The 26,107-nt window shown below is 31.9% G+C and overlaps 2 protein-coding genes across 3 annotated transcripts; one reads left to right on the top strand and one right to left on the bottom strand.

Annotated features, from left to right (window-relative positions):
* The first annotated feature begins 10,940 nt into the window (after nt 1–10,940).
* LOC146958119 (uncharacterized) lies at nt 10,941–18,646 on the top strand. Of its 2 annotated transcripts, none has more exons than XM_085741305.1 (7): nt 10,941–11,612; nt 12,264–13,034; nt 15,052–15,404; nt 15,933–16,144; nt 17,163–17,419; nt 17,529–17,707; nt 18,066–18,646. In XM_085741305.1, the coding sequence occupies exons 1-7, from the start codon at nt 11,360–11,362 to the stop codon at nt 18,147–18,149; spliced, it is 2,109 nt and encodes a 702-aa protein (XP_085597431.1). In that variant the 5' UTR covers nt 10,941–11,359; the 3' UTR covers nt 18,150–18,646. The 2 variants fall into 2 exon arrangements, with proteins under 2 accessions (XP_085597431.1, XP_085597430.1); XM_085741304.1 differs by having other exon boundaries at nt 10,941–11,630.
* A 4,053-nt stretch (nt 18,647–22,699) lies between these two features.
* On the bottom strand, nt 22,700–24,571 carry LOC146958118 (isoliquiritigenin 2'-O-methyltransferase). Its single transcript, XM_085741303.1, has 4 exons — nt 24,067–24,571; nt 23,499–23,812; nt 23,308–23,372; nt 22,700–23,170 (listed from the first exon to the last, which is right to left on the bottom strand). The coding sequence occupies exons 1-4, from the start codon at nt 24,507–24,509 to the stop codon at nt 22,874–22,876; spliced, it is 1,119 nt and encodes a 372-aa protein (XP_085597429.1). The 5' UTR covers nt 24,510–24,571; the 3' UTR covers nt 22,700–22,873.
* Between the last annotated feature and the right edge of the window lie 1,536 nt (nt 24,572–26,107).

Genomic DNA, 26,107 nt, shown 5'->3' with positions numbered 1-26,107 from the left:
TTTTTTGTTAAATAAAATACATCAATCTATCTTTGCTCAAAATAAATTACTACTATCAAATAAAAACTTGAAATAATAGGAAGAGGTTGAAATTAATGGATATATGTCCACTGCTTTATGTAAGTTTTATTTTCAAAGTGTAGACCCGCTTTGATTTATATCAATAAAAATGTGGGTGTTGAAAGAGTGTTACTAGTACTAAATCTCTGCGAGTTTAGCTCGGTTGGTAGGGATATTGCATATTATATGTAGGGGCCGGAGTTCGAACCTCAGACACCTCATTTCTCCATATTTAAAATGCTCTAACCACTAGACTACTAGAAGAAGAAAAAAAATCTAATTTCTTAACCTTTCGTTATTAAAGTTTGAGGGGTTGCTTGGATAAGGCAAGTAAATATTTTAGGAAGTAAGATATAAAAGTAGCATCATTTTGTAAAATTGGATTTGATTCAGGGATGAAAGGCTTGAGAGTTAGGTTAGGAGTACACTTCTTTTTAGATTAGTTCATACAAGACTTTGTTCTAACTTCAATTGAGTCTTCATCAGTAGACAATAAGATTGATCTCTCAAATTAGTTGATTATTAAATCGGATACCAAATTTTTAAAAATAAAAAAGGTACAATAGAGTATTATTATTGTTTGGTGCTATGGATAGTTTTTTTTCGCCTCTTTAATAATATTTATCGTAAAAGCGTTATGCATGTAAACTAGTTTTACACATACATCCATTGAGAACAGAGAGAGTGTGTGGTAGTTATTTTGAAAAAACGATTGTATAATTATTATTTTTGAAGGGATATAATTATTGGTATGCAGTTTGCGGTATCAACTTAGATGAAATGGTTGTAACCAAAAAAAACTTAGATGAAATGGCACTTATGGGCAAAGGCTACGGTAGGCAACCTCTTTAGGTCTCCTACCGTAGGAGACTTGAATGTTTTTTTTTTTTTGTTTTTTGTAAAATGAATGTCAACCATTGGATGTGTTTAAAAGCTTTTTAATGGCTGAGATATGTAGGTTTTGTGACTTGTTAGTATTTTAATTTTAAAAAATGCAATTGATTTTAATATCACATTTAACAAAGGATATTTTTGACATTGTTGGAAAAATGGTACGTAGATCTCAGCAAGATGCAACTCCCAACAATTCTTTTGCATATTGTTCCCAGGAGCTCATGTGAAAGCGGCGGTGATTGTCCTGTTTGCTAGTTGGTGTTCATCGACGATGAAAAACTCCAACAACTAAGTTGTTGTAAGCATTATTTTCATGCTGATTGCATTGATTTGTAGCTTGGAAATCGATCTAGTTGTCCAATTTGTTGTGGTAAGCTCGCCGGTAAATGGTGAAAACCATCGGCGTCGGCGGCTCCGGCGAGAGATAATCCAAACTTAATTGGACTTTACTGGGTTACATGAAGCTCTAGTTATTGAAAAATTGAATTGTGATCAAGCAAATTATTAATGTAATATAGCAAGAAAGAAACAGAGATCGAAAATCAATTGAACGGAGAAGAAGGCGGGTTCAAAATTTGTTACTGTTAAACCAAAAATTGAAGGTTATGGTGTTTTTCTTGAGTTGGTATGCGATAACAATGGTGGACGTGGAAGAGGTTGGAGAAGAAGATGGTAGGGAGAATGTTAGCCATGAGATTAGACTTGAAAAAATTTCAACCTATTGATCAATCCTTTGAAATACGTAAAATAAGTATGTGCTTTCTCCTTGCCTTTCAAATTCGTTCAAAAGTACGTAAAAATTGTTGAATTTCATTGTGTATCGTGTGTGATCCGATCGGGTTGTATTTCGGGTCGAAAAAAATCTGTTTTAAAGGAGACGGGCGAAGAAGAATGCTATTAAAAAAATAAAAAAATTGGCGAAAAAAAACAAAATAAAAACAGACTTTGCAGAAACAAGACTCGAACCGACAAACAAAATAAAAACGGACTTTGCAGAAACAAGACTCGAACCGACGACCTGTAACACAACATCCAGCACACATAACTAACCGCACCACAAATAGCCATTTGCATTTATATTTATATGATTTTGATTTTATTTAATTGTTAAAACAGTTTTGAATAGTGATCAAATAATCAATAATTTAATTCATAATAACACTTGTTAAGGATTCAAGAATAGAAAAAATTGATAAGTTTTATGTAGAAAAAATTACTTTTTAAAATTTCAATACATTGAATGCATCATTCTCAAGACAAGGTTTCTTCTTTAGATTTCTTAAAAAGTTTCTTGAGGGCACTAGTTAGCATTTCCCTTCATTTTATTATGGGTTTTTATATATAGCAAATCCAAAGACACAAGCCTAAATAAAATTTATTTTGACACACATACATGAAAGATAAAATTTTAAAGAGAAACGATATTTAGTGTTGTGACTATGTTATTTTTTCTTTTAAATTTATCATTTTTGTGCGCCCGACTTTTTTGATTTGGAGTTGTTTTCAACTAAGAATTTCTCTTCTATATAATAAATTCGACCGTTGAATAATACCTAAGTGGACTAAGGATGAAGTACGAACTTAAATTTTGACGATCGAAATTTTTGTTACAAGTCAATGCGACAAACTCTCTATCTCTCTTTACTAAAATTCAAGTTTCTAGTTCATTCTAAGTTCAATTAGGTTACATACAACAGTTGGAGCGATTTTGTTTGTTATCGTTTGTCGCGTAGGTAAATTTCAGTCGACAAACAAATGTAATTCCATGTTGACTAGATTTCTGAAGGGATAGTTTGTTGGATCAACTTATCTCTAAGATTCTGAATGGTGAAATCCGTGTTATTGGTTCATTCTTAGTTCAATTAAGACATATGCAACGGTGGAAATAATTTTATTCGATGTCGTTTGTCGCTTGGGTGAGTTTATGAAGGGATTGTTTGATAATCTTACTAAGACTGACTTCCGTTCTATGAGAATCTTCTTAGAAACTAAGATTCATATCATTGATAATTTTACTAAGCATGTCTTCCATTTTATGAGATTCTTTGTAAGAATTAGGATTCTTATCTGTGACAATCTTGGTAAGACTAACTTCCGTTTTGTGAGAATCTTTTTAAGAACTTAGATTCTTTTCTTTGATAATCTTACTAAGACTGTCTTCTGTTCTATGGGAATCTTCTTATGAACTAAGATTCTTATCTACGACAATGTTAGTAAATAGGGGTGGAAATGGGCTAGGCTGAGCCGGGCTTTGTAAGGCCTAAGCCTGGCCTATTTCAAAAATTATAGGCCTGAGCCTGGCCTATTACCCGTCATAGGCTTATTTTCGAGGCCTGGCCTGGCCTTTTTAAAGGCCTGATGAAGCCTGAAAGCCTATTTAAAAGCCTATTTTACACTAAGGCCTAGGAACATCTATAAGCCTACCACTAAATAGGTCAAAACTTATGAAGGCCTAAAACACACAAATATGACTTCTACTAAATAATAAATACTTACGAAGGGCTAATCACACCAATATATCTGCTACTAAATATCCAAATCATATGAAAGCTTAAGTTTATAAAAATAAAGCATCAACATTATCAATAATGAAATGCATATTATATATTAAAAGCTTAATAGACTGGCCCGACGAGCTTAATAGGCTTTTTTGTAAGCCTTAGCCTAGCCTATTTGAGTAAATAGGCTTTATAAAAAGCTTGAGCCTGACCTTTTTATTAAACGAGCTGGGCCGAGCTAGGCTTTAAATAGGCTAGGCCATAGGCCCCTGTCGGACGGCCTGGCCTGTTCCCACCCCTAAGTAAGAAAAAGAAAGTAACTAAACTCTCAAAAAAGAAAAAGAAAGCAACTAAACTCTATAAAAATCTTTCAAAACACTAACATTCGTTCTATGAAAATAGTCGAAACACTAATTTCTTATCTATAAGAATCTTTCAAAAGAATAAAATCTGTTCTACGAGAATCTTCCAAATACTGACTTCTTATCTATAAGAGTCTTTCATATGAGAATCATCCAAAGACTGACTTCTTATCTATAATAATCTTTCAAAAGACTAACATCAGTTCTATGAGAATCTTCCAAAGATTAAATTCTTATTTATAAGAGTCTTTCAAAAGACTAGCTTCTTATGTATAAGAATCTTTCAAAAGACTAAAATATGTTATATGAGAATCTTCCAAACACAAATTTTTTTATCTATAGGAATCTTTCAAAAGACTAGCACCCGTTCTACGAGAATACTCCAAACACTAATTTCTTATCTATAAACACTAATTTCTTATCTATAATAATCTTTCAAAAGACTAACATCTGTTTTATGTGAATCTTCCAAACACTAATTTATTATCTATAGGAATCTTTCAAAAGAGTAACACACGTTCTATGAGAATCTTCCAAAGACTAACTTCGTATCTATAAGAGTCTTTTAAAAGACTAATATACGTTCTATGAGAATGTTCTTAATACTAACTTCTTATCTGTAAGAATATTTCAAAAGACTAACACACTATCCATGGGAATCTTCCAAAGACTAACTTCCTATCTATAATAATTTTTCAAAAGACTAATACCTGTTCTATGAGAATCTTCTAAAGACTAACTTCTTATCTAGAAGAGTCATTCAAAAGACTTACATTTGTTCTATGAGAATCATCCGACGACTAACTTCATGTATATGAGAATCTTCCAAAGACTAATATATTTTTTATAAGAATCTTTTGAAAGACTAACATCCGTTCTATGAGAATCATCCGACGACTAACTTCCTGTATATGAGAATCGTCCAAAGACTAATATATTATCTATAAGAATCTTTCAAAAGACTAACATCCGTTCTATCAGAATCTTTCAAATATTAACTTCCTGTCTATGAGAATATTTCCAAATTTGTATTACTTTAATCTTAAAACTTTGTTGTTTAGAAATATTCTAATCTAATTCATTGCATGTTAATTTTTTTTTTTTTTTATAAAAGACTTCCTTTTAATGCTCCTAACATCGCTGTAAAAGTGTTCAAAAATTCAAATGTTTAAGCATAACTAAACAAAATTTAATTTAATAGAGGCTAAAATTAGGTGTTGAATTTTTTTTTACTACTCCCTCCGTTTCAAAATGAGTGTCGTTTTAGGTGTTTACATACATATTAAGAAATGCAATGATTAAAAGAAAGAGAATGGTTATTTGACCAAATTATCCTTATTAACTATTGATTAGTTTTAAAAGTAATACTTTGGAAGTAGTGTGCAGAGTATTAATTGGAGGGTACAATTGAAAAGAAAAAGTTATTATTGCATTGGAAACTGAAAGTGACATTCATTTTGAAACAAATTTTTTTGGCTAAAGCGACACTCATTTTGAAACGGAGGGAATAAGACATTAACATGTCAAATTGTTTTTCATTCAGTATATTTATTGAGACCAAAAACTTATTTAACTCTTGTTCTCTATTGACCATTCAACTAATAATATTCAATTATTTTTAAAAAAACTCATAATATTCAATCTATAGTAAAAAGGTAATTATATACCTCATTATATGAAGTCATTATATAGTAAAAACGTAATTATATACTCCATTATATGAAGTCATTATATAGTAAAAAGGTAATTATATACCTCATTATATGAAGTCATTATATAGTACCTCATTACTATATGAAGTCATTATATTTCTCAAAAAAAATTTGCAGCCATTATATTAATGACGTTCATAGCAACGAAACAATGCTGCAATCATTAATGATGTTACTGGGAAAATAATTTTTTATTCAGGAGGAAATTCCAAGATTGCCCAACAGCTAAATAAATAACTTAAATAGAAATTACCTCCAATAATAGGTTACCAATGTACCACAACCTACAAACACATGTCACTTTAGTAACAAAAAAAAAAAAAACAGTATTTTATGTAGTCTCCTACCGTAGGAGACCTATTCACGTCTCCTACCATAAACGGCACCGCACTTATGTCGTGCGATGTCTCTACACTCTAGTTTTTGCCTAAAAAATAAAGAACGTCATGGATAATTATTGTATATTGCTCTTTTAATTGTTCTTATAAAACTAGTATGCTTCAATCATTTAATTGATATTTATTTCATTACAAGTCTAAAAAGTTTACTCAGTCAATCAATTATTAAATAGCTTTTTTAAAAAAAAACAAAAGCTATTTAAATTATGATAACAAATGTACACCAAAAAAAAATTATGCTAACAAATGATCTACGGGTGTTGTATAAGAATTTTTATCTTCAAAACATAAGTCAAATAAATGTAAAAGTAATAATTACACAGCTTTTTATTTAAAATTACCACTTTTAGTTGCTTAAACAATGCCTCAAAGGCATTTGTTAACATTTCCTTTTAAATAAACACATACTCCCTCCGTTACTAATTATAAACAAAATTGATTTTTTAGATTTATTCAATTAATAATGTGCATCTTGGAACATCTGCCTTTAGGTCTCTTAAACTAAGAAGTAGAGGTAGATCTTAAGTTATTTTGTTGGGGGGTGTCAAATATTTGTAAAATATATATTAAACAGTTTTAACAAATTGTCAAACTTATAAATTGGTATGGTAGTTCATTTGCTTGAGTGTAACATGGGGTTGTCGGTTCAAGTCCCGCTAAGAATATGTTGTATGTAATTTCATTCAAAAGTTTAGTTGTATGTAATTTCATTCAAGAAGTTGTCGTGATTCAAGAAGTTGTGGAACATGGGTTAAAAAGACCAAGATATTGGAAAAGTTCCACATATAGATGGAACATGGGTTAAAATTTATAATCATTTTGTATTTCTATCATTTATAATATTTATTCTCACATTAATGTATAACTCTGATGTTCATATATAATACATGAAGTAGTTTTTTTCATCAATAGATAACATAGAAAGTAGTTGGTGGTGTTTACTTTATTGAAATACATGACTTCAATAGTCATGTTTAATTAATGGGAATGGTGATAAATCAATTGTGTGTGGTTTATTTAATACTCCATTCTTTTCTAAATTATAGTCGTTTAAGGTTTGTGCACGGTTATTAAGGAAATGATTAGTTGAGTTGATTTTGATAGTAATATTAGTGTCATTTACTAAAACACCCTTATTAATTGTAGTTAGTGGAGTAGTTAAGTTGGATGAAATTCAATAAATAAGGGTATATTAATGGAAAAAAATAATAAATGTTGCATTGGTATTCTAAAGTGACAATTATTTTGAGAAAAAGAAAAAATGGTAAAGTGTCAATTATTGTGAGACGGTGGGAGTACTCAAAATTGATTTTTTTTTAATGTAAAATTAATGATATATCAATTGTGTTTTATTAAAATAATTTTCAATTTGTTGATGATACGTTACTTATGGGGGTTAAAAGCAAGTCTGAATCGTTTGAAGGTGAGTAATCACACCCTTAACCTCAAAATGTGTTATTTTTCTTTGAGTTGTTTGAGTTATTTGGAAAGAGAGAAATAGATGCATCTTTCGGCATAAGGAAAAATTGCTTCATTCATTAAGTGAAAAGGTTAAGCTTCTCGCATATTGGTGGTCTAAATCGAAATATGTTTTAGTCAATTTTGACTGCAATTTTTGGAGGCTAAATCCTTTTCCACGCTTAAGTGTTGTAGCTTAGCTTTTCTCTTTTTCCTTGTTGTTTTTGTTTCTATTTCATCCGAATATTGTATCATTGTAAATTTGAAGTCTTCCTAGACACGAATTGTGCTAGATGACTTTTTTGGTGTGATAATATAATCCATTTTAACCTCTTAAAAAATTCTTTCAAAAAAAATAATTCATATTTATTATTCACACAGTCACAATTCACATATTCATAATATTTTTCGCAATTCACATGTGTACAATACATTTACACAGTTCATATCGCATATGTACAACTCACATTATGGTACGCCACATAAATACATTTACCATATATACATCACATTAAGGGTACTTATATAATTACACAAGACACTTAGCATTTATCATATGCATTCTAGATATTTATACGATATCATTTATAACATAGCATATCATATAAATTGTGTCACAAGCGACTAAATATTGCTAACATTATTCTTGGAACAATAAGATGACTTTGCAACCAAGCAAACTCGTAAAATTTGAATTTTGTTTTGATATAAAAAAGTGATATTTTTTCTTGAAGAAGCAAAAATGGAATTTCAATAACCAAACCTCTTCACTTGCCTCACACAAGGTGTGCTAGAGAGAAGTAAACAAAAAAATAAAGTTAAATAAAAAAAATGATCTTTTAATATACAAAACTCACATCATACTTAACATTCCGTTTCAAAATAATTATCACTTCTTGTTTTTTTTTTTTTTTTTTTTATGATGGTCGGGGTTTGAACTTCGAACCTTACATATATTATGTATTGTCTCTACCAACTGAACTAGACTGATGAGGACAAATAATTATCACTTTACCATTTTTCTAAAGGACTCTATAACATTTCTTTTGTTTCAAAATAATTGTCATTTTAAAAATTAATGCAACATTTATTATTTTTTTCATTATTATACCCAGGGGTGGCCCTGAGAGTGGGCTCGAGGGGCGGCAGCCTAGGACACCATTTTTATAGGGGCGCCAAAATTGTTATTTTTACTTAGTAGTTAGTACTATATTATATAGATATATTTCTTTTTAATCCGCTTTGATTAATTCTATTGAAAACATATTTTTAAAGAACTCTGATTATGAATGAATCTTTTAGAATAAAAAATACAACAAAAAAGTTGTTCGAATGATTAAAAGGATACAATTTTATTGATTCGCCCATGACACAAAAAATCTTAGGACCGACCCTGATTATACCCTTAATAGTGCATATTAGAAATAATTAACTTAGCTTAACATCATTCTAACTCTATACCAGGAGGCCTCTGGACAACAAATCAATACGTCAAAAACCAAAGAATAGCAATGTGCCTCATAGTAATCATTAAAATCAATACAATTAATTATTTTTTTCTAAAAGTCATGCACAAACTTTAAACAACTACTCACTCCGTCTTAGTTTAACTGAGATAGTTGACCATTTTACACAGATTAAAAAAATGTATAAATGAAAGAGAGAGAAAAATAGTTTTGAGTGTCTTTGTCAAATATTGGTGCATTCTCCACTATGATATATGCAAAGTGGAATATATTAAATTGAGAGTAATGAAAGTAATATTAATTAGAGTTATAAAGGGAAAAAAGTAATTAATGTTGTATTAAAAAGTGAAACGAGTCAATATTTTTAGGACAATATTTTTTTTACAAATGATTAAGTTATTATGGGACGGAGGGACGGAGGAAGTACTCCCTCCGTCCCATAATACATGACACAGTTGACCTTATTACGCATGCCAATGCATAATTTTGAGCTTAAATATCTTGAATAATATGTTAGAAAAAATTATGAAAATTTGATATTTTGAAAATACTCATCGAGACGAATCTAACGACATCTTATATGATATTATTTATCTCTGTACACCATCCGGTCACTATTATAAGCAAAACTTTGTATTTTAGATTCATTCATTAAATGATGTATGTGGTCCATAATAAAGACCACATATATTAGTAGAAAAATATGGTCAAAGTAAGCTACGTCAAAATTGCAAATTTTCAAATGGATCATCTATTGCGGGACGGAGGGAGTAGTAGAAAAATATGGTCAAAGTAAGTTAGGTCAAAATTGCAAATTTTCAGATGGGTCATCTATTGCGGGACGGAGGGAGTATTATTTTGAGACCAAAAGAGTATTATGATAAGGGAAATGTTAACGAGCGCCCCGGTGCACTAGTCAAGGCCTATAAAAGGTAACTTATCATGAAAATACGTGTAATCAATGTATCGAAAATTGAAATATTTGACTTTTTTGTATAATAATTTATTCTTTTGTAATCCTTAAAGAGTGTCCCGGGAGCACTCGTTAACAAGACTTTTATGATAATCATACTAGTATTTATTTTTTGGAAAATGTTAACTTGTGCCCTTAAGGCACAAGTTTAGAAGCCAAATGCATAAATAATGTATTAGAAAACGTACATTAAATTTAATCTTTAAAGTTTTAATGAATTGAATGCACATAATTTAAGAGAATATTTCTTTTTTTGGATTTCTTAACATGTGCCCTGAGTGCACAAGATAACACTACCCTTTCTTCTAAATCATTTTTTAGGGGAAACAATAATTTATTGGCTTGCAACACACTTTTATTTTCTGACAAACGCTGGCGATACTCGAGGCTAGCGATTTTCCTTTAATTATTGCTCGCAAAACGTGCCTATCAATGGGAAAACAGTGTTTTTCTCAGTCGCGTTTCATTAATTGTGAATTTTGTCGCCTTTTACAGAATCTCTCATTCATCCGTGTATTTAGCCAACTAAATCAAATCTTTTTCCATAAACTAAAAATTGATCTCTTTTAACTAAAACCTAAACATATGAAATCTTCCAAAACTGGATCAAATCACATGATTTTCTCTTTATGACTACACAACCAAACAAACAACTCCAAATACTACCAGTAGTTATCAAAATAATCAAATTGTTATTTGTTAATCATTCTCCTTCATTCATATGAATTACTCCCAAAACAACCAACAAAATATAAAATTCAAAGAATATTGAGGTTGAGTAACTCAACTATTTTAGAATTAGACATATTGTTCAAACTCTCCGATCTTTCCTCATCTTGAGGAGGATCCGATTGTTAAATAAAATTTGCAGTTTTTTTTTCTTTTTTAAAATCTAACAATCAATTATTAACATTTATCGTTAATACATAAACAAACAACAAAGTCGATATTGTTAAATTAAATAAATACATTGATCTGGATTCAAAATTCAGGATATCGTAGTTGTGTGTCCGAGTCTTCGCACTATAATACCAACTTAAAATTCAGACCAATTTTTAAAAATCCAACACATAAGATTCGAACCCTATTAATGCACCTCTCACTCCCGTGAGTAAAAATAATCAATCCTCCGCCTATATCACCGGCGGCACACCGTCGCCAGCAACCTATTTCTCACTCATTACTAACTCATGCTTTACTTGCTCAATAATTATATTTCCATTTTCATATACTTTATTTTTTTGGATTTGATTAAAAATTGAGATTTGTGAAGCTCAATAAAAAACCTTTTTTTCCCTTCACATACAAAAACACACACTCAATTTTTTTTTTCCTTCTTCAACCACCGTCTTCTGTTTTCGCTTGCTTCACACTCTTCTTCAACCACCCACCAAAAATCTTCACTAACCCATCAACCAAAAAACTCAAATTCTGAATCTTTGAGCAAAATAACCATGTGGGTTGTGCTTATTTTTTAGAGAGAGAAACTCTAGAGTGAGAAAGTTTAGAGAGAGAAACAGTGTTGTCTGTGGTATGGTATGGCTCAGCAGAGGCAATCGGGAACGGAGAGGCTTGGGGTGAGAGCAGGGTCTCACGATCTGCATAACACCAATGGCTCCAGTGATCATGTTGCTATTGGGATTCGAGGTGGTGTTGGGATTAAGCAGCAGCGGCTCCGGCGATCGGCACGATCCGATAGAGGAGTGCGGTTTTCGGTGGTTGCAATCTTGGTTTTTCTCTTCATCGTACTTGTTGTTACTTTCATGGTGTTTTCTTACATTTCTAGAGAAGGTGAAGTTTTGAGTTCTGGTTAGTGTTTTTTGATTCATAGTTTGTTTGCTTTTTTTTGGAGTTGTTGGAATCAGCATTGTGGGTTTTGGATGAATTTTAGTGTGGTTTATTGATTTGTTGCTAGGGGAAGTGTTGAGTTGGAAAATGATGTTTGAATATGTGATTTTCCTTGAATTGGGGTTTTGTTATTTGGGATGGGATTGGAAATGACAATATTAGATAGAGTTGGGGTAACACCTATAGTAGAAAAGACGATGGACTAAGGTGATTTGGGCATGTAGAGAGAAGACCTGTAGATTTTGTAGTAAAGAGAGTAGATCAGATGGAGGATAGTAAGATCACTAGAGGCTGAGGAAGACGTAGAAAAAACTATTAAAGAAAGATTTAGAGATTAATGAGTTGGACCGAAATATGGTTCATGTCATGATAGAACATTATGACATAATTTGATCCATGCAGCCGATTCCACTTAGTGGGATAAGGCTTGACTGTTGTTTATGTTGTTTTGGTTTAGGGGTTTTGCATTTGGTTGAATTGGGGTTTAGTTTTTTGGGAATTTAATAAAATGTTTGCTTAATAATCATTGTTCATTTTATTGTTTCAAAGTGATTTTGTTTATGTGGTTTTAAGATTGTTAATCTGTGGTTGCAGAATTAAGTAACAAGGGTGATGATACTGATGATATAAAGGGTGATTCTGATTTTCTTACAAATGTACCACGGATAGAGAAGAAAGTTCTTGATTTTGGACATGATTCTGGGGGACGTGGCCGAGATTCGAGGTATTGGGATAAGGATGATAGGAGAAGGGATGGTGGTTATGATGAGGATATGAAGGAGCAGATAAGTAAGGATCTTGGAGATGCAAATGCTGATGATGCTAATCGTGTAAAGATGAACCACAGTATTAAGTTTTCCCAGGATGGTTCTCACATGGGTTTAAGGCGAAAAGGTGTTGGCTTGTATAATGAAGCGGGGCGTCATGAATTGAAAAGGTATGAAGCAGAATACGAGGCTTCTTTGAAAAATGTGAGACACTCTGCTGGAGATGGGGGGAAATTACCGCATGATGCTGATATGGAAAAGAAGAATGCGGTAGTCGACATTGATGATGAGTATGATGACTTTTTCGACTCTCATGATCCTCAAACAGAAGACTCTGCTGACAGTGGAAATATGGGAGGGAAACATTCTAATGCACTAAGTTTGGACAGTGAAGTTCAAAAAGAATCTCATGATTCTTCTGATATGGGAACTAATGATGATGTTACTTCTGAGGAGGATATTGATGGGGAAGCTTCCCTTAAAAAAAATTCTCATGGTGGAAAAACAAATTCTAGACTTGCAGATATTGCAAATGAACGAACGAACAAAAAATCACGTCCTGAAACAAAGAGGAAAGGCAAGCGTCGCAAATACTCAGGTGAAGCTTATTCTTCTCTCAAAACATCTGTTGTTGTATTAGCCACCTTTACAGAGTTAACTGCAATTGTATTTGGTCTTGAATTTTTGTTACCTTTTTACTGCTATTAATGATTCAATAAGACTAGAATTGGTTATATTACATCCATCTTATTGATACATAGGGACTACAATGATAGCTTTGTTCTGTACTTAGTTTATTTATTTTGGGGTCAGTTCTTGAATAGAAGATGGAAATCTTGGGAAAATTTGCAAATTCAAGGGAATTCTATAGTTGGAGTGAGGTGGAATATCCTGGCTATTTTCATTACTTGAACAGGAATATAGGTTGTGGTATCCTTGAAATGATGCATTTGTTGTTTCTCATTATTGTTTCTTTTCATTTGTTTTGTGTTCTCACGGTTTTTACTTTTAAGTTATTCAATATCTTCTAGTTTTAGGAATCAAACTTCAGGACTCTATGCGGCCTGTTGGGGGTTTTGTTTTGTCCGTTTACATTCAACCCTGGATTTGTTTTCAGAAGGGAACATTGCTAACACTGAACCTAACTACCTAAGTATGACTTGCATTTACAAATTCTATTGGAGCCTTTGGACTTTTCCATTGGAAATGATTTATCTCCAATCAAGTGAATACTTTGAAACCTCTGTTTCAGTCAATATATAGCTCATTAATTTGGTTCCGTCCGCCATCTAGTCTAATCACTTACACTTGTGGCAGCTCAGAAACAACCTTGAGTTTTAAATTGAAAAATGTCGAAGTAATTGTTTAACCATTCTGATTGAAAAACGGAAATCTGTACATTCAAGAAGTCGGAATCATTGCTTCTTTGTTGCATGGTCCCTCTTGGGTTTCATCCTGATTTTTCCTTTTTTTTTTTTAAAAAAAATAGCAGGGCACTGGGAAACTTAGGTAGGTTTTTGTTGTTTTGAATTATTCTGCTCAGTGCATACTTATTTTGTACCATTCCTACTTGATATCTTTAAATAAATTAGTATCGTTTTTCCACCAATTCTTTCATACGCTGTGTTTACAATAACTTTACTAGGCATATGAATAGAAATATAGAACAATGTAACTGTTGTTTTTGCTTACCTGCTTTATTATGCCATTTGGTGTGCTACGGAGAATACTAGTTCAAATTTTATCATGCCATTTGTCTACCCTACACCATTTAATGCATTAAATTTCAATGAACCAGTGGTCTAAGAATGCTGTGATTTTGATCAGTCACAGTTACTTGATGACTTCCTTCGTCTGACTTGAATACTGGAATTGAATATTTAGGCTGATAATCCAACAGAGACCCGAGTAATAGGGGTCATAAGGAAAAAGGGGGTATTATGCAATAAAGAGCGTGGTAAGGATATATGGTAAATGAGGAGTAGGGTAGGCTGCTTAGTTGGGAAGTTTGATATGCTTTAGTAATTAGTGGTATATACAGTGATGTGAGTGAATTGTAGATATTATGGAAGAATATTGAGTGAACCATTATGGTTAGTCAGAGAGAGATTTCTCCATCTCTGGGGTAGACTGGGATTCACTCCCTTCTACAAATTTCCTTTCTTCATCAATTAAACACATTCTATTTTCTACTGTTTTACCTATTTCATTACTTAATTTCTGTTTCTGCATTTCGGGTTCCCATCATAATCTGTGGAGCTGCATGTTTCAGAGAATGCTCTAATTTTATGCCTTTTTAAGAAATTTATTGAACTTCTTTCTTTTCTGGTCTGTCAGTCAGGAGATGATCATCTAAATATGGTCAGTTTATAGGAACCTGCATGGAAAATGAGTTTCACTTATATTTCATATCTGCTGCAATGTTTTGCTATTTGTAATATTTCCTCTATACCACTTTTATCCAAGAAATATATATATATATATATATATATATATATATATATATATATATATATATATATATATATATATATATATATATATATATATATATATATATATAGAAAGGAAAAGTAAAAGCTCCTAAACCTGCTTGCCTGTCACCTATGTTACAGGGTCGTGTGAGATGAAGGTGTTAAACTCAACATCCCAACTTGTAGAACCACTAGAAAGTCGAAAATTTGCAAGGTTTAACTTACAATACGTAGAGACAGAAGAGAAGCCACTGGGAGTAGAACAATGGACGCCAAGATTTGCTGGCCATCAGAGCTTAGAAGAGAGAGAAAATTCATTTTTGGCACGTGATCAAAACATAAAATGTGGTTTTGTTAAAGGCCCTGAAGGTTCACCCAGCACTGGTTTTGACATGTCAGAAGATGATGAAAGTTACATTAGCAGATGCCACATTGCTGTGATTTCTTGCATATTTGGAAATTCTGATCGCTTAAGGACCCCGGCCACCAAGACGGTAATGGTTAATCTTTCATTTCAGCTCGTGTGTTTGGAGAGGAGTTTTTATTTTAAGACTCATGGTGTGATATTTTTCCAACAAAATAGTGTATTCTGATTTCCATTTAAGAGAAAAAGACTGAGCTATTTACTTTGTTTTGTACTAAATTATCCTGATCTAAGACCCTGTTTGGGTAAACAACTTAGTTAAACGCCTATAGCATAAGCACTTATCATATAAGTGCTTATGTATAAGCCATTTCTATAACAATAGATAAAATAAAGTCTATTTTTTTTCATATAAGCTATAGACAGTTTTCATAAGTTATCTTAGAGAGCTTTTCAAAATAAGCTGAAAAAGGAAAAGTAGATAAGCTGTTTTCATAAGCTCTCTCAAACAGTATCACAAGTGCTTATGCAGTAGAGAGCTCAAATAACTCTTAAAATCCAAATAGGTCTTAAAATTTACTCAAGAATTTCATTATCATATGACTGCTTTGTTATATAGCATGTTTTGTTTCATTATTGTTGGTCATTTTAATTTCAGATCAGTCGTTTGTCAAGGAAGAATGTCTGCTTTGTTATGTTTACTGATGAAGTTACAGTGCGTACACTTACTTCTGAAGGCCATCCACCTGATAGAATGGGTTTCATTGGCTTTTGGAAGTTAGTGGTAGTGAAGAATCTACCTTATGATGATATGCGGCGAGTGGGCAAAATACCAAAGTTATTGGCCCATCGACTTTTTCCCTTTGCAAGGTGAGTCTAAATCTGATTGGATATATGTTTTGTACCTTTGATTTTGACAATTATTAATTGGGGTGATGTTTTAATCATGATTACTGGTAAGTGGCATTACATACTAAGACAGATATGTTGATTATCGCATATGATTAGATGTATTCACTTCTATTTTCTTAAATTATTACTGGTATCTACATGTTGGTGGCAGTGTCGTGTCTGGTTTCCATGTTTGTGACAGTACTTCATAGGTCCGTGACTTATTCCAAACGTCTTCATAAGTTTGGGGTGTGTTTATGAAAGTTCCACGTCTTCTTGGTATATAGTTGCAAATAATGCCTCGGCCAGTCTTATAAGTTTGGGGTGTTTTAATAATATTGCTTTGCGATATATGTACCTGAAATATAGGATCTTGCAAGTTATTAAGTAATCCTTTCTTATCATTTATTTTCTATGCAGTCAAAATGGTAAGGCAGTCTCCTGTTAGTGTTTCATAGTAGAAATAAAACTGTGTTATGTAATCAGTGTGGTTAGCAAAACTTTCTGCACTTCTTAAAATATTGAGGTTTTTATTATTTTAATATTTTCATTTTCTCCTCCTTGAAAAGCATATTTTTTGTAGCTTAATTCAGTATCAATCCTCTGTTATTTTCCCTTTTTAGATGGCCGCATGGTTAAATTGACAGCTTATGAAAGCCAGTCTTATGTATTCACATTCCCCCATCCTTTCTTGCCTAAATTGATGCGGAAAATGAATCTTTCTGCTTTTCCTTATTTTCTTGGGTTTCGGAACATTCAAGTCCTCATTGCAGCCAGAGGATGTACAACAGACCCATAAACTCCTTTTTGGTGTTTGGTTCATTATTAATTTTCTTCTTTATAAGTTACTTGTTTGGTTAATTGCTCTTTATTTTGTATATAATTTTCTTTAGACCTGTCCCCGAATCCGCCACGATGGAGGGAGCTTTAAACCACCGATTGTCCTTTTTTCTTGTCCAACTTTTATGCTTATGCATTTCTTTGAAATTTGTTCCAGGTATTCAATTTGGTTGGATAGCAAATTAAGGTTGCAGCTTGATCCTTTACTCATCTTGGAGTACTTCTTGTGGCGAAAAGGCAATGAATTTGCAATATCCAATCACTATGACCGGCATTGTGTGTGGGAAGAGGTAGCACAAAACAAGAAATTGAACAAGTATAATCATACAGTTATAGATCAACAATTTGAATTTTACCGGGCTGATGGACTCCAAAAATTTAATGCATCAGATCCAAACAAACTTCTTTCGAGCAGTATGTTCTTTTGACGATTTCTTGTGTCAATTCTCCGAACTTGTTGACTAATAAATATACTATCGCTTACTCCTTAATATATGCATATTTTTTCTTTTCCTTTTGACAGATGTACCAGAAGGCTCTTTTATCATCAGGGCACACACCCCTATGTCAAATTTGTTTAACTGTCTTTGGTTCAATGAAGTTGAGCGATTTACTCCTCGTGATCAGCTGAGTTTTGCATATACATATCAAAAGCTGAGAAGGATGAATCCTGATAAACCTTTTCATCTTAATATGTTCAAGGTGAAGAAACTTTACATAGCTTCATATAGATAGTTGTTTTCCCCTACAATAGATTATTATACTGTAGGATTGTAGGGGTGGGGATAAAAGTACCAGTTATGTGCTAACGTCGGTTGTCTAGTTGGTAAGGATTCAACTCAGCTCCCACAAGGACCTGAGTTCGAATCCCCTGCCGTTGTGAGGACCGATGACCTTGTTGGTGGATAATATGCAAGTACATATGTTAGCATACTCTATACTCTTAGCCTTGAGGCTTTTCTTAGCCACGACGAGCCCCCGAGACCCAACTTGTGTAATTTTTTGTTTTAAAGAACTAGTTATGTCAAATTCACGGTTTTTCTTGTCTTTTGACGCGCAGGATTGTGAAAGGAGACACATGGCTAAGTTGTTCCATCATAGAATGGACGAGAAGAGGAATACACATAAAAAAGCAATCGAATAATGAAAGTTTTTATTAACATTCTTATCACTATAGTAGGCTTGATATAATGTACATGGCCATTCTCTTCCATATCTGTTCAACTTGTGATCTATGCTGACCATATGCTATAGAGTTCGTTTCACGGTTCGGCCGACTTGATGATTCATTCAACACGGGTTTCTTGAAGAATTGAAATGCATCTCAAACTACAGTCTACTACGATGCTGTCATCCATGGAGCATAATTTGTGGTTATGTTTTATCAATGATTCATATCTCTTGTATTCATCAACTTGTGACAGAATTCATTTATGCCTTGGGAGACAAGCAAAGCATCGTATGAACCCCTAGCGGTCACTTCCACGATTACAGCTCCTGCTCATATTTCATTTCTTAATTCAAAATTGGGATTGTTTGTATGTAGAAAATTTTGATAGGTCATTCACACTCATGTTAGAAATCTGACTCATGATTCTTATCCCATTGATTTTATTACTTAAATATTACATTTTGCTTGCATGGATGGGTTGCACATACCTGACTCTGATTTGTTTACATGATGGTGATCTTTTTTAATGTCTAAAATCTCATTTTAATGTCTAAAAGTTTGACCTGATATGATAACATATTTAATAATAAAATTTATATTTTTATGTAGGTTAATATGTTAATGAAGTTTGACATGTGGATTATGTACTACGGAGAGTAAACTAGATGTAGGAGGGTCAAATCGTTAAGGATAGAGGATGAACTAGAAAAACTATAAAAGAAACTATCAACAAGGATCTAGAGATTAATGAGTTGGATAAAAATATAGGTTTTTGATAGAACACTAATGACGCCGTTTGATTTATGTAGACAACCTAACATAGGATAAAGTGTTTTTCTTAAGGAAAGTTCGGTTGATATATTTAAATTGGCTTAATTACACTTTTGGTCCTCGTGTTTTGGCCTACTCACGAAACTGGTCATGCTCTTTTAAAATAGAACAAAATTGTCCTTCAATTATCATTTTTGTTGCATTTTTCGTCCTACCCCCCATTTTATCCTCCAAAAACGCAGAGAAATAACAGTTTTAGACCTACCCCCTATGCTCAACCATGAAATAAAAAAGGAATAAAACATGTGGGTACAAAAAATCCACTTTATTCAACACACTAACCAAAAAAACGCTAATTTCTAAGATATGTTTCAAATTAGGGTTTTTTGGTTAGTGTGCTGAATAGAGTAGATTCCTTGTACCCACATGCTTTATTCCTTGTTGATTTCATGGTTGAGCATAGGTGTAGGTCTAAAACTGCCTAAAACTGTCATTTCTCTGCGTTTCTGGAGTTTGAAAATAGGAGGTAGGACTAAAACTGCAAAAACATGATAGTTTAGGGACGATTTTGTTCAATTTAAAAGAGTCAGGACCATTTTTGTGAGTTGGTCAAAATGAGAGGACCAAAAGTGTAATTAACCCATTTAAATTATTTAAAAAACTCAATAAACATGTGATCTTATTATAAGGATTTATTGATTTTGTCGATGGCTAAGGGAGAACATGTTTGACCATCTTTAGTGGGGTCTTTCTTTCTAATCACATTTTTTCCTTTGGCTCAAACTCGAGATCTAGCTTAAGAGATCATAATCTAGTTTCACCCAGATCAACGTAATATTGTTATAAAATATAATATAATGATAATAATAAAAACAATAAAATTTAAACTCAAATTAGTCTTCGATATTTTCATATCGGAGACAAACTAGTCTTTGATTCATTATAGTGGAGAGACTAATTTTTTCATGGTACAAACGTTAGAAATTAGTTTGAGTTTTAGTTTTGTCAAGACTAAATTAAATCGTGATAAAATTGTGAAAGTCTGAATTGAGTTTTTACTTTTATATTTATTTAAATGGATAGACTTATTAGACCTAGACCTAGGAGACCTTATAAACGACTTAAATATAAATAAACTTTTCTGGTTTGAATCAATCCTTCTTTTTTGTTATTATTTGAGTCATATATACCTGCTGTTATTTTGAATTGGTATCCATGCATGCATGATTTTCCTAATTAACCTTTTCGTTTCGCTGGAGAAGTTATTTAACTATGTGCGGGTAGGTATATAAAAGTATGATCTTAATCCATTGCATCACTAATCAAATCAAATATTAGTCAAATGAACAAAAGAAAGAGCAAAGTAGTAAGTAGTTTTATTTATTTTGGTCTGCTTGTTTCTGTTGTATTCTTTTTTTTATAAAACTTTTGACTTTTTTACTCACTCATTTATTGATCCATTCCATCACAGTATTTCTCTCAAAGGCAAAATTCACTAAACAGCTCTCAACTAAGCACACGGCGTGCAAAGAAGATAGTCAAAATCACACTCTCCAACCAACCAAGACCAATACTATTTCATGATTTTTGTCATTAAATATGTGTTGTTATCAACCAAGATATTGAACTCAAGCGATTAATGATTTTTAAGAGAAATTGTTCAGGAAAACCTGAATTCTGATTTTCTAGAAAAATTTCATTAATGTAAAATTTTCATATTTAGACGTGTTAAGAAAAATTCATGTAATATTGTTCAAATTCTGGTTTTTAAAATGATTTTTTCCCCATTTTTAGTCTAACTATGGTTTTCATGTGATTTACATATAATAATAATAATTATATGTAAGTTATGTTTATTTCCACAAACCTACTATGCATTACTATGGGTACTTCATACCATATTGAACCAGAGACCAATCGATTCACTTGAAAATAGCCATTAAAAAAATAATCACTGCAATTTATGAAAGTATTTTTTTCACAGCACTTTCCAATCGTCCTGCTCAGGAAATTTGTGTGGCTCTACATATCATGTAATATTCTCACAATACCTTTGAATCAATTGTCATTGTATGTTGTTTTTGACCGCATCAATTGTCAATTAACGTATTATTCCAAAACAAGCAAAACCTTTTGAAAAAAACCACCACCTTTCTTGCATTTGGCAGGACAAAAGTAGCTTGTTCTTTGAATTTTTTTTACCGTACCATATATATTGGCCATCAAAACACCTACATTGTCCACATGTTTTTAAATCATATATTTTCTCAAGTGGGAAATATTCTCACTAGAGACGGATCTAATAATTTTTTTCCGTAAAATAAAGTTACAGTTATTTTGTAGAACAATATTCAAAACCCAACTTAGCGAGATGTCTACATTTAGTGACCAACGTGCTTCAAATTAGAACTATTTTCGGTGAAAAAAAACCTATGTAGAAAACAAAAAAATGTGGATCTTTCAAGGTCAGTCAACGTTATTATTATTATTTTTTTTTTATCATTTTTAGTCGACATCTTTTATAAAAATGAGTGCTTTTAGTCCCCAGAGAAGAACTAAAAACACACACATTTTTATAAAAGATATAGACTTAAAACATAGGTTTTTCTAAAAGATAAGTACTACAAATTAATTAAAATTTTATAGAGACTAAAAACTAATTCAAATTTTATAGAGATTAAAAACAAATAAAATATTTTTAAGGGACTAAAAATATATTTATGGTGATCATTTCATATAATACGTGTGTGTTTATAAGCTAGTTTGTACATATCTAAAAAAATAAGTTGATTTTATAAGATTGCATTAGACTAAACCTAATTTTTAATATGGTATAAATCAAGGGTTATCCAATATCCATTGGATCTCACCCTATCGAAAAACTCAAATCACAGTAAATTTAGATGTCTAATCATGTGTGTGAGTGAAAGTGTTAATAGTTAGAACCCATTTTATAGGGTAGAGTTAGTAGCTGCAACACAAATTATAAGATTTGTTTTTTCAAATAAAGGAGGGAAAAGTATTGTGTAAAATTAATTTATATTTTTATGAGTTATGACAAGTTACAACCCATGCACTATCGTCTTGAGTATATAGTACTCCAAGGGTTATAAATTTGATAAACTCTTTCCAATTTAAACTATAGATAGATATAGTAAATTTATTGCACCTTTGATGATTGAAAAAATGCATAAATATTTAAGGCAAATTGCATATTAAAAAAAGAACCTACAAAGATACAAGATTTTTCTTTAGGCTATGTTGGGGATTGAAGGGAGGAAATGAAAGGTTTATGATAAATTCATTTATGTAATTTCTTGTTTGAGACATTAATAGTCTGTTTGTTTCAGCGGTGCAATCCTACTTAAACCACGTTTTGGCTAACGCTCCAAATTGGAGCTTTTACTTTTTCATGTTTTTAAGCAGTGGGAAGCGTGAATAGTGCATTGGGAAGTGGTTTCTAGCTTCCAAACGCCTTCCCAAACACACACTAAAATGAGTGAAAGATTAGTTAGAATTTTTTTTCAAAAACATCCAAATCCCGTTTCTCAAATAATTTTTTTACTTCCCCAAATTAGGAAGACATCCCTTCCAAATAAGATAGGGGTTACCTTTCCTTTCCCTCCTCTTCATCTAAGTCCCCCCTCAATATTTTTTCCGCACTTACAATATTATTTCGTGACATATAGTATTTCTCATATAGTATATAAAATAAATTCTTCCCAAAATCACAAATTAAACCAAACTTAAACTTTTACAACACAAAAAAACAACTTTTCTTAAATTTCATAAACATTACATGACATCATAGCAGGAATTATAACAAGTACATTGTAAAACAACATGACCTCACAAAAAGGCCTTTATTCTCTCACTTTACTCTTATCACATTGATCTTAAAATTCAAAGTTATTGTTGTAATTACTTCATTTATAAAATTCCATCACTCCCAAACTGTTGAAAGCACGGCAAGCAACTTGAAATTTGGAAAATCCAGAGAGTTTGCTCAATTTCTCATATTGTTTCTCAGTTCTTTCCCTTCCACCAACTGTGATAAACATGAGATTGTCAAGAGTTGAAACAAGCTTAGATTCTTCACTTGTGTTTGGTTCTTCTGGCAATATGAACTCCACAATAATCACTTTTCCATTTGGTGATAAAGCTTTGTGACAATTGCTTAAAAATTCTATGCATTTTTCATCTGACCAATTATGGCATACAGCCTACAATTATGCAAACAAAGTCAACAAAAAGTTGTAGTTAGCACTTTAATTAAAAAAATCAGATAAATTAATCTATATAAAGTTTCAAGTAATTAATTAATCAGTTAGATCTAACTAATTAATATTTATATACTTACCTTCAGTATCATGGCATCACCCTGTGGAACACTTGCAAACATATCTCCTCCAACATGCTCAATCCCTTAACAAAAGTTGGTGGAATATATACTTTATTAATTATAATATACATGCAAAGTAAAACTTTAGTATAAGATGGCATGTTGATAATGATATATGTGGAGAAAAATTATTATATATCATGTTATACCTGAAAGTGGTGGTGCATTTTCAATAACTTGGGGAAGATCAAAGTTAATTCCCTTTATTAATGGATATTTGGATATTATCAATTCAAGATTTCTTCCACTTCCACCTCCAACATCAACTAATGTTGATATTCCCTCAAATCCAGTGTATATTTCAAGCATTCTTTTCATCTCTGTAGCACATACATCAACCATTGATTTGTTAAAAATTTGGTTCATTTTTTTATCCTTTCCCATGAATTCATACTTTGTCACTCCATGAACGTTCTTGAACAAGTCAATGTCTTCATCCACCACCGCTTCCTTAAAATTCATCCTGGATAGAAACTAAAGCTTAGACCATAATTGGAACAAAAGTAAGATTAAATACCTAATTGCTACAATTAGCTTAAACTATCACTTTCTCTTTAACATTATTTATATTAACTTTTTTTTATTTTTTATAAAGCTACCTTTATAACTTATATATCCTCCATATGTTTAATAGGTGAATATTTAATTAAACTATTTATCCAAGTCACTATCCCTTGATTTTATATATGTATGAGAAATGAGAAATAAATAACTTACCAAACTTGTAACAATGCAGGATAACATAGAAATGTAGTAAATGAAGCCAAATAACCTCTACTTTCATCAGGGACAAGGTATTTCCCGACCATTGAGAGTCCGTAAACTCTCTCGGCACCACCATCCTCAATGGTTCGAGTAGTGGAAGTAAGAACAGAATAACTAGCAAGCAAACGCAGCATCCGGTCAAGCCTATTAGGCAAGTCCGAGTGCTGCGTTGATGCTGGTAATTTAGAAGCAATTTCTGATGGTGACATGAAAGCACCAGGTGGTGTTGCCTTAGCTATGATCTCAAATAAATTGAGATCAATAGCAGCATTTAACACTGCTGGATAAACAAGATTAGTGGTAAGTACCATTGCTGAAAGACATGCACTGTCTTCAGTTTGTTCTGAGGTAGCACTAATTTGGTTATCCTCCTTGGTAATGTAGGAATTTCCCATTTTTTGATTAGAACTAATGATTTTTTCCTTCTTTCTTTAGTTATTTGTTTGTTTGCTTGATTATTTTCGTAACCATATTGTGCTCTATTTATAGGCAAAATAAAAACATGTACCTCCATCCATTCTAAGACTTTGTGCTAGGAGGATTCACCTACTCATGATATTATTATTTTTTTAAATAAAAAAATATTCATGGTTTTGAGTTATGTGAAAGGGCACCCTCAGTTTTCTTTGATTTTAGTTTTTCTTTTGTATAATGGTCAAGTGATAACTCAAGCATGGATAGTATCTAGCTTGCACTCTCATAATTATAATTCATTCCTACGGAAAATACTTGTCACAATGATTTTGGCACAATATTTGAACACACACATACAAAAATACGTAATATGTAATTATTTTAAAAATATATTATTTAATCATTTTCTTTTTCTATCTATTTTTAAATATGTGAATGTGCTTAAATATTGCGTTCAAATTATTGTGATTAGAGAGACTTTTTCATTTGTGTACATATGATTCCGTGGGAGATAAAAGTAGTCAAAGAAGCAAAAGGATTATAAGAATAAAAAAATTAATTTGACTATTTTTAAAAAAATATTATTTATTTATTTATTTTTTAATAATTAAAAAAATAAAAAATAAAAAAATTACACATATGGTATCCACGTCAGCATTGACTTGGTTAAAATTGGTCTGAAGGGCCAAAACTGCAAAATGGGCAATACTTAAGGGGCTGGATTGTATTTTATTTTGTTAGGGGACCAAAATCGCAACTTCCTGACACTTAAGGAGCCAAAACTGCTATTAAGCCTATTATTTTTGGTTACATGAGGAATTATAAAGACAAAGGCAAAAACATAAACATAAAAAGAACTACCGGCCGAGATGACAAGCACACCCATATTATCCACCGTAAGCAACAAACGAAACTCAACCGAAAGATCAAGTATTATCGATAGTTCACTTATAGACATTATTCTAAACTTGACTAAAAAGGCAATGCACATATAACTCATTGAGAGTGTGACAAATTTGAAAAGCTTAATCCTTGGCCATAAGCTTTCAAATTTATAAGTTAATTTTATGTAAATGGTATCATATCATAAAACTAAATAGTACCAAACAGAAACAAGTTTTAAAAAGTAATACTAATCAAATCAAATTTCCTAAACGACAAAACACTGTAGATTGAATTAGTATTACTTTGGTGATCGGATATTCCTAACCGGCGCTTTATTGCTATTTTCTTTTTTTTTGTTACAAAAAGTTTAGGTGGGTTCGGCTCCGGTCACCACCAGGGTCAGGACACGCCTCCAGGCCCAAAGGACACTTATAGAGGTATTTACAGATCACCCACCAACACTGCCCTCACATCGGCAGAGGGAATCGAACACACAACCTTCTGCAAGGAAGTGGTCTTTATTGCTATTTTCTGCTTTGCTGTATATAAACCTTTTGACTTTTAATCATTTATTATTTAATTTTTTTAAGGGAATCATTTATTATTTAATTGTTCACCCACTTCAACATACTAACTTATACTCTTTGTTCTTTTTTAAAAAAAAAACTTATATTCTTTATTTTTAAATGAGAGT

Source organism: Medicago sativa, chromosome 1, assembly GCF_051527215.1.
Source record: "Medicago sativa cultivar Bolivia chromosome 1, Bolivia_mono, whole genome shotgun sequence".
Taxonomy (NCBI): domain Eukaryota; kingdom Viridiplantae; phylum Streptophyta; class Magnoliopsida; order Fabales; family Fabaceae; genus Medicago; species Medicago sativa.
Note: the sequence above shows the minus strand (reverse complement) of the source record. Positions and strands in the feature narration are given on the sequence as shown.

Coding starts and splice junctions, on each gene's coding strand:
- LOC146958119 (XM_085741304.1), top strand. CDS start 11,360: ATGGCTCAGCAGAGGCAATCGGGAACGGAGAGGCTTGGGGTGAGAGCA. Junction 11,631..12,263: donor AGGTGAAGTTTTGAGTTCTG/GTTAGTGTTTTT, acceptor CTGTGGTTGCAG/AATTAAGTAACAAGGGTGAT. Junction 15,405..15,932: donor GGACCCCGGCCACCAAGACG/GTAATGGTTAAT, acceptor TTTTAATTTCAG/ATCAGTCGTTTGTCAAGGAA.
- LOC146958118 (XM_085741303.1), bottom strand. CDS start 24,509: ATGGGAAATTCCTACATTACCAAGGAGGATAACCAAATTAGTGCTACC. Junction 23,813..24,066: donor CCTGCATTGTTACAAGTTTG/GTAAGTTATTTA, acceptor GTTTCTATCCAG/GATGAATTTTAAGGAAGCGG. Junction 23,373..23,498: donor AAATGCACCACCACTTTCAG/GTATAACATGAT, acceptor ACTTTTGTTAAG/GGATTGAGCATGTTGGAGGA.